Source organism: Thermoascus crustaceus (assembly GCF_041956765.1).
Source record: "Thermoascus crustaceus strain CBS 181.67 unplaced genomic scaffold VTN00scaffold_1, whole genome shotgun sequence".
Classification (NCBI taxonomy): domain Eukaryota; kingdom Fungi; phylum Ascomycota; class Eurotiomycetes; order Eurotiales; family Thermoascaceae; genus Thermoascus; species Thermoascus crustaceus.
In genome coordinates, this window is record NW_027192527.1 from 6429752 (window position 1) to 6446555 (window position 16804).

The following is a 16804-nucleotide window of genomic DNA, read 5'->3' on the forward strand; positions in this document are numbered from 1 at the left end:
AAGGAGTTGGTCCTGCGCACGACATAAATAGGGCTTCAGCTTCTCTGTTCCAACCGTTCTTTACGGTCTCAAAAAGCCGCACCGTATGTCATGGACAGGGTTGCGCTGCACTACCTAAGCATCTAGAACTGTTCCGCATATGATGACGGTCATGTGAGACGTAGTAGTTCGTTGTCTCTGAGGCTCCGGGCGACACGGCCACGGGCTAACATTTGAGCACTGTTGCAACGACAACCGGAACCTCCGAAATGTTGTCCCGGCGGAGCTATCGGGCGGAGGTTAGAGTTCTCGAAGCATTTAACGGTGTCCTGACAGAAGTGCTAGTGGCTGAATCCTGCGATTTTGACTGGAGAAGCGGTTCAGGCGGCGCTTGCATGCGACTCTATCCTGTCGAGTAGGCGTGGTCTTAACTATATATCCATGGCCAAAATCACTTCTTGCCAACGTCCTGATGCTGGATACGCTGTAACTTTCTATCTTACGGGTTTGAGAAAGGATTCAAATGGCTGAAGACTGGTCCCTTATGGCAGCTAACGACGCGGAATATTCAACAGAGGTAAATCTTATCACCACTATGGTTGCATTTGCTGACTGCATACTTCCAAGCTTTTTCTCCGGCAACATGTCACGTACTTGCAGCATGTCCTTCGCGATACGGTAGCCCGCGGACAATGGATACAAAACCACTCCTTGGAGGAAATCAAGAACCGGGCTGATCGAATCGAAGAGTTAGAAGCTCTGAATGTCTCATACATTAAACAGGGGCAATTGGACCGAGTTGCGCTTGCTATGACTAGGCGAGATCGAGGCAGAGCGGAACATACGACACAATGCGGTTGCTGCAATTGAACGCCACTAGCAAGAGCTGGCTGCTTGCAGGACCGCCCTTACTGCCGCACAAAGATCCCTGCAAGTTAAAGAGAAACAATTAAATGAGATGGCTATGGAGTTGGACCGAACTCAACGAAAGTTCCATTTAGTGGATGCTACGGTCGATACGATGCTCCTCGAAGAAGATAGTCAGCTGGAGATGGCAGACCGGTCCAGACAGATTACGGATGTTATTCTTGACCTCGAAAATCAAATGGAGGCAAGATATCGAAGCCTGCTAGGAGAAAAGGATTCGGAAATCCTAAAGCTACGTCGCATACTCGACCCTCAAGTTGACGAAACTCGTCCTGCAAGGGCCCAAAGTGAAGCAAGTTTTTACTGTTAGTATGGACAAAGATTTCAGAAGCATTTTACAATGAGACTTTTCCTTCGCAGAAACATCAGACGCTCTGTAATAATATTAGCCTGGAGGATCAGGTACCACATTTTCCACATATCTATATTACCGCTGGTTGACCCCGCTCTCGGGCATGGGCGGCTCGTCCGTATCACACGGTGGCAGAATATTTCTGTATCTCCTTTATTTTTTTTAAGAAATAGTCTGGATCATTGATGGAGCCGCCCACGAATGGCCACGATCATCTGGCAAAATTCTGCGATATGAAAAGCCGCCTGCTGACTTAAAAGGACTTGCTGCCCCAGGATATCCAAGCTCCAAACATCGTACAGGCGCACCGCGAAGGAAGGACACTTCGGAGAGACCAATCTTCTTTGGAGCTTGAATGCCTCCTACCTTACGGCACATCCTATGACACAGGCATCAACCCTACATTCTTACTCTCAGACTCTTCCAGGTCCTCGTTCAATTATTTCTCTTCCCCGCCCTTGGGCGGTTCAAGCGATCATGACGAATCCCAAAACCGTGACAAAGAAATGGAAGGCGTCCGGACACAAATTAGTGCCTTCAGAAAAGAGTATGTATTATTGGTGGACTCGCAGACTTCGTTGCCACCGATTCTAATTAGCGTGCAGGATAGAATCATTGTAACAGTACTAGCCCAGCCCACCCCTCTAGCTCTGGCCAAACAAAGAGATGATAGGACCTTGGATTATCTACAAGAATTTCTCACCAACGTGCACCCCTAGGTGCTGGAAGTTACGGACGCTCTAGACAAACTCGGGCAGGCACCCCCATCGCGACCGAGTTGGGGTTCCCGGAGAGAGATTTATAAAATTCAGCAAAACGTCTACTTGAATATCACATGTGTTTTGATTAACGTGCCGTACTTTGGAACATTCAATATTCTGTGCTTTCGCACACCCCTAATCCTATGTAGTGATCCGACGATAGTATTTTTGAGTGGTTTAGACTAATGCAGGAAGCTGCAGGTGCATATGCAAGGGCCCGCTTGCATCAAGGAGCTTTAACCGTAGTAACCATTCTGTTCCAGGGCTTAAATTCTGTTGGCGGTTCGAAGTAAGCGTGACTTACGGACAGCCAAAGCTTTCAAGTTTAAGGGAAAAAGTCCCGAAGGTCGTGGCCATGACGTTGTGTATGTTCTCCTTTAATGTCGATGATGTTACCGCCTGGTCCTGAGCTCTGGTTGGCAACGGGGCAGAAACCGATTATATTCTCGAAGGTCGTGAAGGTACGTACATGAAACCAACCATTTGACATCGGAAAACCGCCACAATCCCGCGTAGGCAGGGCCTCATTTGCCTTTCAATAAAACATGACTAGGTAGCTACTAGGTACACAGGGGTGTTCTGTGTCATACTTTCAGATTTGTTTCGCTTCATGCTGACGCTTGTCCCGAGAAGCGCGGAGACAGTGGGTCCCTGTTCGTGCCGCCAGAGGTAGCGATGGTCGTTACGCCGACAAAAATAGCATGCTAAGAAAGAGGACGGAACCGTGGCCTTCATTTTAGAGTGGCTCTATAAAGAATGCTTGCCTCCAACGGTGTGATCAATTTTCTTCGAACGCGTCCACAGCACGAAACATATAGCCGCATATCATGGAGAACACCAACCGCAACCAACAGACCTCTGCCTCTTGGAGGTCGAAACGCCAAACGCGTGGCTACTTTGATCCAAAGAAAAGGGCGAAGGCAGATAGGGGGAGATTCCGTCGTGGCAAGCGTGGATCCTACAAGCGATTGAATGACCTTCTCTTGGATGGTTTAGACACTGGAATGGAACGTCGCGTTTACGCCCTGGTCATGACTGTGACCAAAGGCCGACATGCCACCGTGCGATATTCTACCTACATTTCCCACCTCATGATGATTGGGTGCCACCGGCAAATGATGTCATGCGTGTACCAGAAACAATACTGTATACCTTGGGTTTACAGAGAGCATTCCTTACGGCACATTTTACCATATAGATACCAAAGAGATACTTCGCCTTATATGCTCAAGTGTGGATGAACTCCCCGATTTACTCCCTGAACTAGGGAAGTTTTGGTTCGCAAAGGCCAACGAGGTGTCTGAAACCGGTCAGTTACTTAAACTTCTGCCAGTGGAGGACGTTGTATCCCTTCTGAAACGAGGGCCAGATCTCTTTTTCTTGGGCGTCTGGGGGGCTGGATACAACTCAGACATATTGAGCACTGACGCGGGTGTTCGTACAACAGAACATCTTGTATTACCACAGTTGAACAGCGTCGAAAAGAGGTGGGAGCTGAATGCCCTGCAGAGGTTTAACAACTTGGGCATGTAGACCAAATCTGAGTCGTACGAGAAATGTGGGGTTCCAAGTAACGTGAGAACGTCAAATACAGGCTTACTTCCTGCCTCAATGAAAAGAGAAAAGACTTGACACCCTCTGGTATCCATCCTTTGAAGCGTGCATGAATGGTGTCCATCAATGGTCGCCGGTGGAACTGACATCTGCTTCTGTTTCAACGAGAAGATTCGCCGCCTTGTCACGGACATTCATCGAGATCAGTATTATTGGTGTCCACCTATCTCATCACTAACATAGGCCTTTGCCCCTTTCTCAATAAGGAGCCTCACCACTGCCTCATGGCCATTCTTTGGAGCCAATAGAAGTGGTGTCGATCTATCTTCATCAATAGCATTGACCTCGGCTCCTTTCTCGATAAGGAGCCTCACCACTGCCTCATAGCCATTCTCCGAAGCCAATAGAAGTGGTGTCCATCCAAGTTTGTTTGTGGCATTGGAGTCGGTGGTATGAAACGAGACGATAGAGATGACCGTTGAAGCGTACTCCGATTGTCTTAATCCTAACACGCTTAATTTGTTTCGGAGGCCAAGGGCTGGAACATCAAAATCAGCACCTATACAAAACACGTCTTTTCTACGCGTCATTCAACCCAGAGAGGCCTCTAGGCTTCTATAAACCGCCATGGAGGCCCCAGAGCTCCATGGTGGTGGTGCAGCTCACGCATCAACCCCGGCAATTGGCTACGTGGCAAGTCAGCCAACTGAAATACAAGAGCTGCCAGACACACCAACCCCAAGCCGATGGACTCAGCAGGGCCCGTCAAGGCCTTCTACAAATGAGAATTATCTGAACCTAGCCCAAGCAAGTCAGAAGAACAGCCTGGGTGGTGCTGGGGCATATAGGGATGGCATAGCATCAAGCCTGACTGTGACGGCGTGGCGGACGAGTAGGCGGTATGGCAGGCGGTGGGATACTGCCGGCACTACTCGGCTATATCAACCACCTCACGATGCCATGATTTCTCTCTTTTTCTTCATGCTTTTGATTCTGTATGACAAGCTACCATAGTTTTAGCTAATAATACTATGACTGAGCGCCGTCACACATACCAGGACTGAGAACATTTCACACAGATGGTGTTTCTCCAACAGGGACACAATAATTGCTGCGACAGCTGCTCTGGTAGAGAAGCCAATAATTCCAATGTGTCAGCCGAATATTACCACTATACCCTAGTGGTATACCAAGAGACCTATCAGCCTATTCAGCACACGCCGATCCAGGCATCTCGAAGGTTATAATCCCTGCAATAAAGGGATCATACTGTCTATACCTGAAGCCACCTATTTTCCTTTGTTAGTTCACGAAAATGTCTCGGGATCATTAAACAAAGAAGTATTCAGAAAGGTCTTAACCCCTAAGTCCATAAATAGTGGTCAGATAGTTAGGTAGATTGGAATAATCAGAGCTTTCATCATTATACCTTCGGATTACGAGGTTCGCGCAGTCCGACACAATGAATAGACCCTGCTGGTCAAGCAGTCTCATGACTGAGCTGACTGTTTGATCCAAACCAGCAACTTGGTCACTCTTAAAGTCACCATATCCCCATGCCCAGGTGTCCCCATTGTGATGGTCACCTGCCGGTAGTGGCCCATTCGGGCAGAGGAATTCAATGCCTCCTGGAAAGGGTGGTATCAGTTCTTTTAGAATGGCCGATTCAAGCTCATTTTTAAGAGCTGCATGTAGAAAATAAGTTTTGTGATAAAAGAAGCAGCTGGACTGCCTATACCCTAATAATCCTGTTACAGCACAGCCTGGAGACCATGAGCAGGACAGACAAGGGGGGGGATTCTATCATGTGACAATGGTTCAAAATGATCTATCTGGACCTTTGATCCATCTGGATCCTTTGATCTATCTATAGTCATGATACACCGGATACGTATTTCCGGGCAGAACTCAGGATGTATATAAAACGCTCCTTAACCATGGGGATTAGGACCCCGTGGTCAACTCAAATAGCAATCCTGATAGGTAACATTGCTAGTAGCGGCCTATTCATTCATCTCTTTCTCTTGCTTTCTGTCCTCAAGATAAACCCAACGAGCCTCCGCCTAAGAAGTCTTAGGTCCGCCGTTACACTTCTCTCCTGTGGACCTCTTGACTCTAACAGAATTCTTGAGCTGATAGACTTCTGCATTGTAATTCTAGTACTCATGTTGTGTGCAGCAATCCTGTTGTTGTTTTGCCAGCTTCAGATCATTGGTTACTAAAGAGACATCACCCATTGTTATTGAAGAGGGAACAGAGTGCAAAGATATAGTCTTGTACTAAAGAGAATAGATACTGTTTTGTTTGAAATGAGGTAAAGGAAATGAAGAGATTAAGAGTTGCAAAGGGTGAGGCCAGTGTTTATATTAGGTGCATTAGACTGGCTCTATGGATGGATCCCATTTCCTAAGCCAGAACCTTGCATGCCAGTAAAATCTGGATCTGTATTTTCCATGCTCCTTATTTTTGCATGCCATCATAAATAAGACAGGAGGAGTATCTGGAGGGTGTTGGTGTATTACTATGTGCACAAAATAAAGACTGGGGGGAGCAACTCAGTCACATGATTTAGAGCAAAAACTCACTGAGTGCTTACTACATCCTTCCAAAGGCTCAGGGAGCACTCACTGAGCAAACAGCTGAGCATCCTCATTAAAGCAGCTGCACCTGGAAAAGGAAACTTGATGGTGTTCGCAGAAAAATGCCACGTATATGTACATATGTGAGCTTTCTCCGCGAAGCGTTCGGGGCCTTCCCTTTCCGCTTTAGTGCTCAGGCAGCGCCGCTTTTCGCACACTGAGCCAACCTGAGTACAGGCTGAGCAATCTCAGAGCTTCCAAAGTTGCTCCCTGAGCGCTAGCTGAGCCTCGCGAGCAGGGGTGAGCATGGGATGAGCACGTGAGCCCAAATAAAATGAAGATTGCGAAGGTTGTAGTCACACCCCAGCAGGGTCACTTGGCCCCCAACCAGCTGTCACTTTTGATGCCCGAGCACAAGCTGGTGTCATCACTATGGCTCAGCCCTATTGGAACTGGTTCATCATTATTCGCTTGCAATTAGGTTCTAAGAAAAGGGAAGAGAAAAGAAAAGGATTTAGCGAAAAGCGGCGCTGTCTGAGCACTAAAGCGGAAAGGAAAGGCCCCGAACGCTTCGCAGAGAAAGCTCACATATGTAAAAATACTTGTATAGAAATCTGCGAGCAGCTATACATCCCCGGACGGCAATGAAAACATACGACTGGTTCGGGCTTGCCAAAGTCATCGGCATCGGCCATGCTGTCGAGTGCAATCTTTCCGCCATAAAGGCGTTCTTACCACCCGATGCGAGCGTCACATTTGCCTATCCCTTGCCCGAGAACTCCACTTTCCAGGTCCCGGCCAGCAACATTGGATTTCCATCTTCCCCGTCAAACTTGCCTGCCCTGTGTGCAGTGGAAGTAAAGGTCCCGTCGAGTGCGACTTCATCGTATAGTTTTGGATTGTTTTTGCCTGAGAAGTGGAATGGGCGGTTTTTGTGAGTTCCTGGCTCACTTACAGTATTGCCCCACAGACTGACAGATTGGAAGGGCAGTTGGAAATTCCGGATTTGCAGGAGGAGTTAACTGGGCCGATGTGGTATGCGATACTAGTCGAAATAAGAGCAAATCGACCTCTTCGATCATTTCGTTATTTGATTCTGACCGAATTCCAGGGATTCGGTGCCAGATATGGCTTTGCGACCATGTCCACTGACACCGGCCATAGTAGCACTGCGCTGGACGCCTCCTGGGCTGAAAATGCCCCGGAGAAATTCATTGACTGGGGCTACCGCGCGATGCATGGATCTGTCGTCATGGCAAAGAAGCTGACGCGCAGTTTTATGGTAAACGGCCAGCATACAACTACTACAGCGGGTGCTCAACTGGAGGACGCCAGGGTCTGATAGAAGCCGAGATGTTTCCCGACGACTTTGACGGCATTATCGCGGGAGCTCCGGCCTGGTGGACCGTTCACCTGCAGCTCTGGAATATGAAAGTGGGAATGTACAATCTCCCTCAAGGTGCACCGCATCATATCCCGAGTAAATTATTCCCAGCGATAGAGGCCGAAGTCCTGAAGCAGTGCGATGGCTCGGATGGTCTAGTCGACAACATTATCTCGGATCCGGCCCGCTGTCACTTCAACCCGGAAGCGCTGCTGTGTCCTGCAAATGTGAAGGACCAGAAAGCTCAAGGATGCCTGACGAGTGCCCAGCTCGATACGCTGTACCATATCTACAACCATTGGATTGAGGCCAACCAGACGTTCATCTTCCCACATGTTGAGTACGGAAGCGAGGCGCAGTGGGATATGCTTATGGGGTCAGACTCTCCGACGACGCTGGGAACAGACTACGTCAAGTACGTACTGCGACTGGGTCCTGAATGGAAATGGGAGGACTTCAACCCGAGTATCATCACACTCTCTGAGAAGATGAACCCCGGAAAGGCAACCGCGGATAACTTTGATATCTCCCCCTTCTACAAGAGAGGCGGCAAACTCCTTCATTATCATGGACTCTCCGACGGTGGAATTGCTCCTGGAAGCAGCATATATTTTTATAACCAGGTTCTCAGGACGTTGAAACCAAAGGGAATCGAGCTGAATGACTTCTACCGCTTGTTCATGGTCCCTGGATTGCAGTATGTGTTTGTTCTTTTCGTTCCTTTACCTTTTGCGGTCACATTGCTAACAGATCATTGAAGACACTGCGTTGGCACCCCATCAAGCATGAACGCACCCTGGTACATCGCAGGCATGAACCAGGAAACCGTGCTGGGAACCGGCATTCACAGCGTCCCCGGCTTCGAGGACGCCCAGCATGATGTCCTGCTCTCGATGATAGAATGGGTCGAAAAGGGCACAGCGCCCGATCAGATCATTGCAACGAAGTGGGAGAACGATACGCTGCACGAAGTGGTGGCTCGACAGAGGCCAGTGTGCATGTATCCCAAGCATGCAATGTATACTGGGACAGGGGATGTGAATAAGGCGCAGAATTGGAAGTGTGAGAAACTGTACTAAAGTATAAATACTGCTGTTGTCTTTGGTATGTACAGGTATTGTGCATAAAGAAGATGTACTTTCTGGGATAAATTTGTCATTATTGTGTTGTTCATTTCTCTGAGAAGAGGTATTTAACAACAAAATATTAAGTAAAATATGATATTAATGGGAGGTATTGTATAAGCCATCCGACTCATGTGATTCAACAGACAAGAAACTGCCTGTACCTTTCCACGGTTCCAGTGATAATTGCAAGATAGGTTTAGTGCCTACTAGTAGCTTCGGTGAATGGTTCGGGTGGTTGGGTATTCATCTCGGAATCCTGGAGCAGCCTGACACCTTGACAGTGACATCAAGGACAGGACTTGATTCTATCAACTCTCACATCTCTCTAACCACACCATCCAGCCCAGCACCTCATCATATTACTGTCTGTTCAGAATGGCATCGCCAAGCAAGAACCCTCGTCCCTATTCCCCGTCACCATCTCCGTTATCCCAGCTTCCAGATAGTACTCGTGAGTTTTACTTGACAGCCCATGTTAACATGCGACTCAACCGCTAACAGCCCGTAGACGGGAAAGATGGCACGGCAGATGTGCTGAAGGCATTCCTCAACTTGCTACCGCCAGCTGGGAAAGCGAACATCCTTGATGATATTGACGCTTCTGTCGACGATAGCGTTTTGAACCAGATGGCCAAGCATCTAGTTCAAGGCCTACTTCGCCCCAGTGAGTACCATCACTAGGACTATTTAACAACTACTAACATTTCTGTCAAGTCAAAGCAATACCCAGGACTCAAGAAATAACGCCGTCTATCCGTGAGGGCGCTGAAGAACAAGTGGAGGAAATAGCATCGGCGCTTGACGAGCCAGCCACTTGTTCTGAACAGACGAGGCTAAAAAACGATTGCTTAGAGAGATGGGTATCGGTGTGTTGCTAGCGGATTTTACGATCCCCCTGGGTTATGAAGCAGGCTCCGGATCTCCGACGCAAGCAACGCCGACTGAGGCTGCGCACATCATCCCACTTTGTTTGGGATCCTTTTCCACCGAGACGGGTCAGTATGCTCTTGCCAGATTCGCTAGTAAGTAGGCTTAACTGTTATTGCAGACAGACAAATATGCAAAGATATGGGACGTTCTCTACCGCTGTTCCCTGATCTGGAAAATCGCCTTGCCTTCAAACACAAGATTAACGAGCCAATCAATGCTATTACTTTCGTTCCAAATCTCCACACAGAGTTTGGATCTTTTAACATGGCTTTCGAGCGAACAGTTATGGGTGTTTCATTATAATTCTCATTTTCATTCTGCCAATCTCTAACAATGTTACGAGGAAGTAGAGAATGTCTACAACATCAAAACATACCCCAACTTTCCAGAACCCTGGGAAGAAATGTTCCTTTCTGTGTCGCAACGCGTTGAATTCAGATCTCAAGATCCAGCTATCTCTGTCCCTAGCCGTGTGTTATTGGAGACCCACGACTGTTGCCAAGATCCTTCACGCCACCGGGAAAGGCGAGAAAGCTGAGGAGTTGGTTGATAGAAAAGAGAATATGAAGACACTGGCCAGTGATGGTAGCAGCAATCCGAGGGAGCTGCTGTCAGTTTCGAAGCTTCCGCTGGCGAGGAGATACAACTGATACCAAATTTCGCATATCACTGATGCATCCAGCGGTCCCTTACCATTTGCAGACTCTGGTTTCTGAATGGTCGATCGCTGTGAGATCGAAGGGGAGAGACCTACCTATGTAGCAGACTGAAACGTACTATCCAGTTTATCCAATTACATTTGTATTAAAAAATACCATTGAGGTTTTTTGAAGAGCATCTTTGAGATAGCAATTGTCTCTTCTTTTCTGTGTTGTAATGACTTTATTAATATAATTAATTGCTAACTGTTTGTAAAGTCTTAAGCTTTTGCATATCTATTAAATATAACTATTAAAAACACTATCTTTTTTTATCTTTTATATAAATACTCTTCTAAATTTATTTAAAGGTCAGTATTTTTATGTAACGGCGGACCTAGGACTTCTAGGTTGGAGCACATTGGGTTTATCTTGAAGGACAGAAGACAAGAGGAAAAGATAGGTAGATAGGCTGTTACTAGCAATGTTACTATTGGAATTGCTATTTGAGTTGACCACAGGGTCCTAATCCCCATGGCTAAGGAGCATGTTTATATACATGGTCCCTCTGCAGGTATCTGGTACTCCATACGGTATGTTGTATACCATTTAGCCTTTGTATACCATTGATTAGTCAGGCTCATGTGACTCCCTGTCTTGCGGGGTAGTATCCTTCATGCAATGCTGTGTTGGACAGCGCCGATCATAACATTTTAATCTTCTTTTTATTTTTTATAACTGTTACGGCACAGCCTTCAGATACTCGAGGACGAGGCAGAGAGGGAATGTATCATGTGACTTTATCACCAAGATCCAAGGGATCACTACGATCCAGCGGATAGGTATTTCTGGATAGAACTCATCATGTATATAAGACGCTCCTTAACCATGGGGATTAGGACTGTTGTGACTCAGTAGTAGTATGTTAGGGAATGGAGCGCAGCGAGCATATTGATCAGCTACACGTATAGTAATGGAAGGGTAACAGATTAACAATATCTCATATTGATGCTCTCAGATCCTTGTCTGTTGCGTCCTTGCTTTTTGGGGCTGAGGTAGAAGGTGAGGCTATAACTAGTGCTAGTGCTAGTGTCCACGTGATTTCCTTTACAAGGACCACGTCGTCAACTTGTCTATCAATCAAGCTTATACAGTTGTCAGAAGTATCTACCCGTTCTGAACTGTCGGTTCAAAATCAGACCTAGAAAGGCAAGTTACATTACTTGTTTCCTGTCTTTCAAGATAAACCTATGGGAGAAGGAGGCGGAACTCTATGAGATGATGATGATATTATTATTATGAGCTTGCTTGCTTGAAAGAGGATTCTAACTGTTTACACAAATGTGGAATAACATAGACACGCGAGAGGCTAGGCCTAATTGGGTAGGAGGGCATATCTTCCACAAAACCCAACGGGATCTGCCTAGAGTTCCAGGCCTCCCGTGACAATAACTAGCTTACATAGTTATAGCTCATATTTATAGTAGATATATTTACTTCCGGGATTAGCTCCGTACCGCCGTTGTTATCCCTGATCTCAGGCAGCGCCCTTTGTTCCCAACTATCCGACAATGACTGACTCATCGACGACAATTGCAACAGTACTTATGATATAGGGAATCCCACAATGGATGAAGCATGGAGTACACAGCCCAATAGAACCACCATTTCCCAGGAACCCAATGCAACAACTTATGAATATCCTTCCTCAACATCTACTGGGCCGCCCTCCTCCATTCCATTTTGGAGATCTTTCGTCCAACAGCGAATGGCGTATCTGGAACGCTTTATTAATCTCGAAGTGGTCCATAAGATGGACGTTGTTTTGAGGGAAGTATGGGCTAGGGATGACATCTGCGCTGCGAGAGGAAATTCCCGCAGGATGGGACGCCCGGGTCCCTTCATTGGCTAGATGTCATGGTTGAGAAGAAGCTTGAGTTTCTGTTTGAACTTTGATAACCGGCGAGTAATGGAGTTCTCTGGTGGAATTCGAATTCTATACATATCTCCAGAAGAAGTAGGAAAAAATGCTCTTTATACACCGGATTAATCGTGTCTGGCAGTGCATACGACACCCTTGAGACAACAGCAATTCACCGAATAAACAGGATCAATCAAGATGCATATCTAGCAAAACAATTTGTTGATAAAAACCTTCATCAATAACCTAGAACAACATAATTTGCCGAGCCCGCAGTCAAATACTCCGACTCTCTAGCCTCACTACCACGCCAACTCTTTCCTCTCCGCTCCGCACGCCTCCAACCTCTGACAAAACCTCACAAGATCATTCCCCTCCCAATCCGACCTCAGCTTCTGCCTCGCGGGCCAGATCTCCTGTCCTCCAACCGCCACCTCCTCCTTCCTATGCTCCATGACAGCGTCCTTGACCAGACGCTGGAAATACAGCACCCCCTTCTCATCCTCCGGCTGCAGTTCGCCGTAGACGTACGTTCCCGAGTTGAGGTTGATCTGCGCGCCATTGCACAGATCCTTGTCCTCGTTCTCGACCTGCTTGAAGAACTTGTCCATCTCGAGGAACTCGGCGTCGGTGGCGTTCTTGTTCCGGAAGACTTCGTACTGCATGGTGGTTGTGGTTGCGGAGGTGGGGATGACGCGCATGAGGTAGAAGTATGGGGTACTATATATATAAATGGATTGATTAGTTGGAACGGTCCAAGAACTGGGTTGAGATGAGAGAGTCTTGGGTTTTTTGGATGAAACGTACGTCATGGTCACAGACGCGTTTGGGAAAAAGAACGTCGGTGCGAAGCCACCGGTGTCCTTGCCGGGCTTGTCCCTGATGAAGTGCTGAATGTGTCCGTCAGAGACCTCCACCTTGTATTTTGTGAGATCGCAAGAGGCCGCGATGAGCGGGTGGCTGGTACGGCAGTGGTAGCACTGAAGCAGTCAGTCAGTCAGTCAGTTAGCCAACCATCTACCTAATCAGGTACCGTAGTTCAACTCAATCCAGCCACCTGAGCAACCCTACTGACCTCATTATAATTATCAATCAAGGTCTTCCAGTTATACTCCCCCTTCATCTCCCACGCATGGTCAAAGACGTAGTCGTCCATGTTGAAGCTATCCAGCCGCGGCTGGAGGTCCACGCCCTGGAAGCGCGACTCCCACGAGAGGCTGGGCGTCTCGGCCGCGTCGAGGTTGACCCAGACGAAGCCGCGGCGGTCGATGTGCACGTGAATCGGGAAGAGGCCGTTCTTGGACTTGTCGAAGGTGTCGACGGTGTCGTAGGAGGGGGCTTTGGCGAGTTTGCCGTTGAGGCCGTAGGACCAGCCTGGTAAATAGAAACCCCTATTAGCGGCCTTTTTTCTTCGATTATTTCCTCCCACCGTATATACAAGTAAAAGACCAAGACAAGACAGTCCACGAAGTATGAAGGACATACCATGATACAAACAAGCCAAAATACTCTTCGTCCCCGCGTCCTGCGTCATCACCGGATACGCCCGATGTCGACAGACGTTATGAAACGCGCAAATCTCCCCCTCGCGGTCCATGATCACGAAGAAGGGGAAACAAGCGACCTCCATCCGGACAAAGTCGCCGGGCTTGGTGAATCGGAGCCTGTGCGAGACCAGCATCCACTGCTTGGAGAAGATGGCGCGCTTCTCGAGGTCGTAGAGCGCTTGGGAACGGTACCATAGTGAGGGGAGGGCGTCGCCTGGTGCTGTGGAGGAGGTGGTGGTAGTGTCGGTGTTGGGGATTTCTGATGAGGTTGGTTTTGTGTTGTTGTCGGGTTTGTGGACGGCGGAGGGGGACATTGTGAATGGAGATTGGGTGGTGGTGTTAACGTTGGTATTATGGTATAGTGACGATGAGGATGAAGGAGATTAATTAAATAGGTTTCTGGGTTTCTATCTAGGTCTGCTGCATACTATATAGCAGCAGTTTCTTAGGGCTATCTATCAACTCATTGAGTTAGTGTATGCACATGGCTATTCTGTAAGGAGGGGCAAGAACACGCTATATCCTACTTTGGAAACATTGTCCTTCACAAGCCTCATTCCCATCGATTATATTCTATCCAGCATATATCAAACCTCGGTAAGTTGTATAGGTATATTTCCACAAATACCGAAGTGCAAATAGCCAGAACGAGATACAAAAAGACCCCCATACCCCTTCAAGCAAAACAACCCATCCATCCTTCGAAGACACCACTCATAATCTCCCGATAGGAACGCTTTCCTCTGCATCACACCTATTTTAATTGGAGGTGATGTTTGTATCCAACCATATCGTTCCTCGAATAAAATTGCCTTTTACGGTTTAGCGGTGATCTGTTTCCATGTGGAGTGGATATCGGACTTCTCGCACCCTATTGGATCCCGAGGACCTTTCAAGTTTCATTCCGGGAGAGAACTCACTTGCAGCAGGCCATTGATTGTCCAGAAACTGATAGAAATGGGGGGTTTTAGTGGAGAGTCAAGATAAGTTTGCAGACTATACAGTAGGATACGGAGCACGACAGACTTGTCCTACAGTGCCCGCGGAGGTCGGATTCCGCGGACTCCACAGGCATAGATAATGAGGGGTACTATTTAGAAAGCTTTATCAGTTAGCATTTCCAGCGAATGGGAGCAGATGGCTTATATTCCTAGTACTAGTGACTTCGAGTCGAGAGATCTCTCCCCTATTCCATCTGTGCAACGGAAAAATGCGAAGATGCCTGGTCCGGTGTTGTTTGCTAAGTGTCGAGCTACTTCTTCGAGGAAACGAAGTGCTAGTCCGGGTACGAAGACTGCTAAATGCCATTAGCAGCAGCACATACGGTTTTGCAAGCTATAACAAAGTAAGGTCATGGAAAGCAAGGTGTTACGTGTATTGCAGTTATATGTGTATGTTCTGGAATAATCAAAAAACGGGAATCTATCTACCAACACCGTAAAGAGAGTAGGGTATCGCTCGTAACAGTATCTCTCTGCTGAATATATTAGATGTTCTTCCAGATAATACTAAATCTCCCAGTCGTCCCAGTAATACCTCTCGTTAGTCATTTTGGGTAGCTCATCCCTGCACTGCGGATGCTCTCTGTCCTCATACGATCCCACTGGCCAGATAGGAATGAAGCACACTGCGTGATATCCGCATCCCTGGCACTCTTTCCAAGTCGTCCAGGCGAGATACTCGATGAGGTTCTCAATGCTCGTGATTGCGGTCTCATGGTCATCTTCTTCATATGCAGAGAAAAGAGTCGAGCAGATCGTCCGGGAGACGTCGTGGACCACGTCTGCCGCGAGAGTATGCTTCGGGGCATGCTTGGGGATGAATTGAGTTGCGCATCGTTCGACTTCAAGTGTTGCGTTTCGGAAGTCATAGTCGATGAAGGGGCGCAGATCGCGGTCTAGTTGGGCATGCAGGAGCTCGGTCGTGTAGAGTTTGCCAGATACGAGGTATTTCAGTTCATCTGCATAGCGTTCGACGATCATGTCAACGACCGCCTGCCAATCGAACGATTCCTCGCGCGCATCGTGAGTGGCTATCAGATCATACAAATCTCTTCTGATCGGCTCCAGCGACTCTGTCGATAGATTCGCCAGCCGTGGAAGCTCTCCGCCATGGAAGAGATCAAGCCCGTAGGCGAAAGCAGTGACAAAATTATCGTAGTCGAGTCTCACCCGACTGCCGCCGATTCCGTGGTATCGAGAAGCTATCGCTTTATAATACTGGAACATGTCCTCGGGGTACTTGTCCATTCCCGGTCCCGGGGCTGGCGGTACGTCGCCGCTTTTCGCCCGTGTTATGCGAAGGATCTCCAGATCTCTAGAGAAGGAGCACAGAATGATCTCAAACCCGGCTTCCATGCGGATAACGCCATCAATCCTGTCGTCCCAGACATCGCGTGTGATCTCACAGACCTTCTGTGCGCGGTTGTATTCCTGGAATCCAGGTCCATGGATAGTATCGTTGAACAGCAACCGATCTTGGCTGTCAAAGACGCCCTTGTTGGACTTGGCAGCCGACATGCCATCGATGTACAGCAGGCGCAGATCCTTAGCTGCCACATATGTGTGGAGCCACCCTGCTTCTTCAGAAGGTGGTCGGTGTCCTTCATGACCGCCCAGAGGCTTTTGCATCTGCTCTCCCGGTGGATGCTTTGGCGGCCGGGACGGTCCATCCCCAGGTCTTCCATGCCCAGGTCTTCCAGGAGGCGACCCGAAACGTTTGGGCCCTGAAAAGATGTTCGCATGCTCCGGTTCGAAGGCAAGCCACTCAGTTCCGTTGACCGGCTCGGGAGTGTGAGTACCGTGGTACAGCTGCGTCCCTTTGGGCACCGTGGCCAAAAAGAACGACATGCCGTTGTGGTTCAGTGAGGAACCCCATTGTCGCATAGATGAGTGAATGGCATTGAAGATGTGGTTTGAGTTGGGAACCTTTGTCGAGTAGTCGGCGTACACTGGTGCAGCCGTGGCAGTTAGAACCGCGAGACCAGAGACGAGAAGATACTGTGGAGGCATCATGGCGACAACAAATAGTCCAGAGCCCTCTAATTGATAGATGAGATGGATGGACGACTACATGCTGTATAGAGGGGAGTACTGTGGTACATAG

At 48.1% G+C, this 16804-nt stretch overlaps 6 protein-coding genes across 6 annotated transcripts; 4 read left to right on the forward strand and 2 right to left on the reverse strand.

Moving 5' to 3' along the window:
* Nucleotides 1–502: 502 nt before the first annotated feature.
* VTN00DRAFT_2344 (uncharacterized protein) lies at nt 503–849 on the forward strand (the record flags this gene model as incomplete). Its single annotated transcript, XM_069428552.1, has 2 exons — nt 503–556; nt 607–849. The coding sequence occupies 2 exons, from the start codon at nt 503–505 to the stop codon at nt 847–849; spliced, it is 297 nt and encodes a 98-aa protein (XP_069293046.1).
* A 3351-nt stretch (nt 850–4200) lies between these two features.
* On the forward strand, nt 4201–4587 carry VTN00DRAFT_2345 (uncharacterized protein; the record flags this gene model as incomplete). The annotated part of the gene is made up of 1 exon (XM_069428553.1): nt 4201–4587. The coding sequence occupies one exon, from the start codon at nt 4201–4203 to the stop codon at nt 4585–4587; it is 387 nt and encodes a 128-aa protein (XP_069293047.1).
* A 2209-nt stretch (nt 4588–6796) lies between these two features.
* Nucleotides 6797–10243, forward strand: VTN00DRAFT_2346 (uncharacterized protein; the record flags this gene model as incomplete). Its single annotated transcript, XM_069428554.1, has 9 exons — nt 6797–7086; nt 7139–7187; nt 7264–7434; nt 7488–8233; nt 8297–8596; nt 9038–9114; nt 9172–9327; nt 9491–9685; nt 10032–10243. 9 exons carry the CDS (start codon nt 6797–6799, stop codon nt 10241–10243), a joined length of 2196 nt encoding a protein of 731 aa, XP_069293048.1.
* A 2211-nt stretch (nt 10244–12454) lies between these two features.
* On the reverse strand, nt 12455–14013 carry VTN00DRAFT_2347 (uncharacterized protein; the record flags this gene model as incomplete). The annotated part of the gene is made up of 4 exons (XM_069428555.1): nt 12455–12872; nt 12960–13132; nt 13228–13526; nt 13638–14013. The coding sequence occupies 4 exons, from the start codon at nt 14011–14013 to the stop codon at nt 12455–12457; spliced, it is 1266 nt and encodes a 421-aa protein (XP_069293049.1).
* An 823-nt stretch (nt 14014–14836) lies between these two features.
* VTN00DRAFT_2348 (uncharacterized protein) lies at nt 14837–15180 on the forward strand (the record flags this gene model as incomplete). Its single annotated transcript, XM_069428556.1, has 2 exons — nt 14837–14984; nt 15050–15180. The coding sequence occupies 2 exons, from the start codon at nt 14837–14839 to the stop codon at nt 15178–15180; spliced, it is 279 nt and encodes a 92-aa protein (XP_069293050.1).
* A 27-nt stretch (nt 15181–15207) lies between these two features.
* Nucleotides 15208–16713, reverse strand: VTN00DRAFT_2349 (uncharacterized protein; the record flags this gene model as incomplete). Its single annotated transcript, XM_069428557.1, has 1 exon — nt 15208–16713. The coding sequence occupies one exon, from the start codon at nt 16711–16713 to the stop codon at nt 15208–15210; it is 1506 nt and encodes a 501-aa protein (XP_069293051.1).
* Nucleotides 16714–16804: the final 91 nt, after the last annotated feature.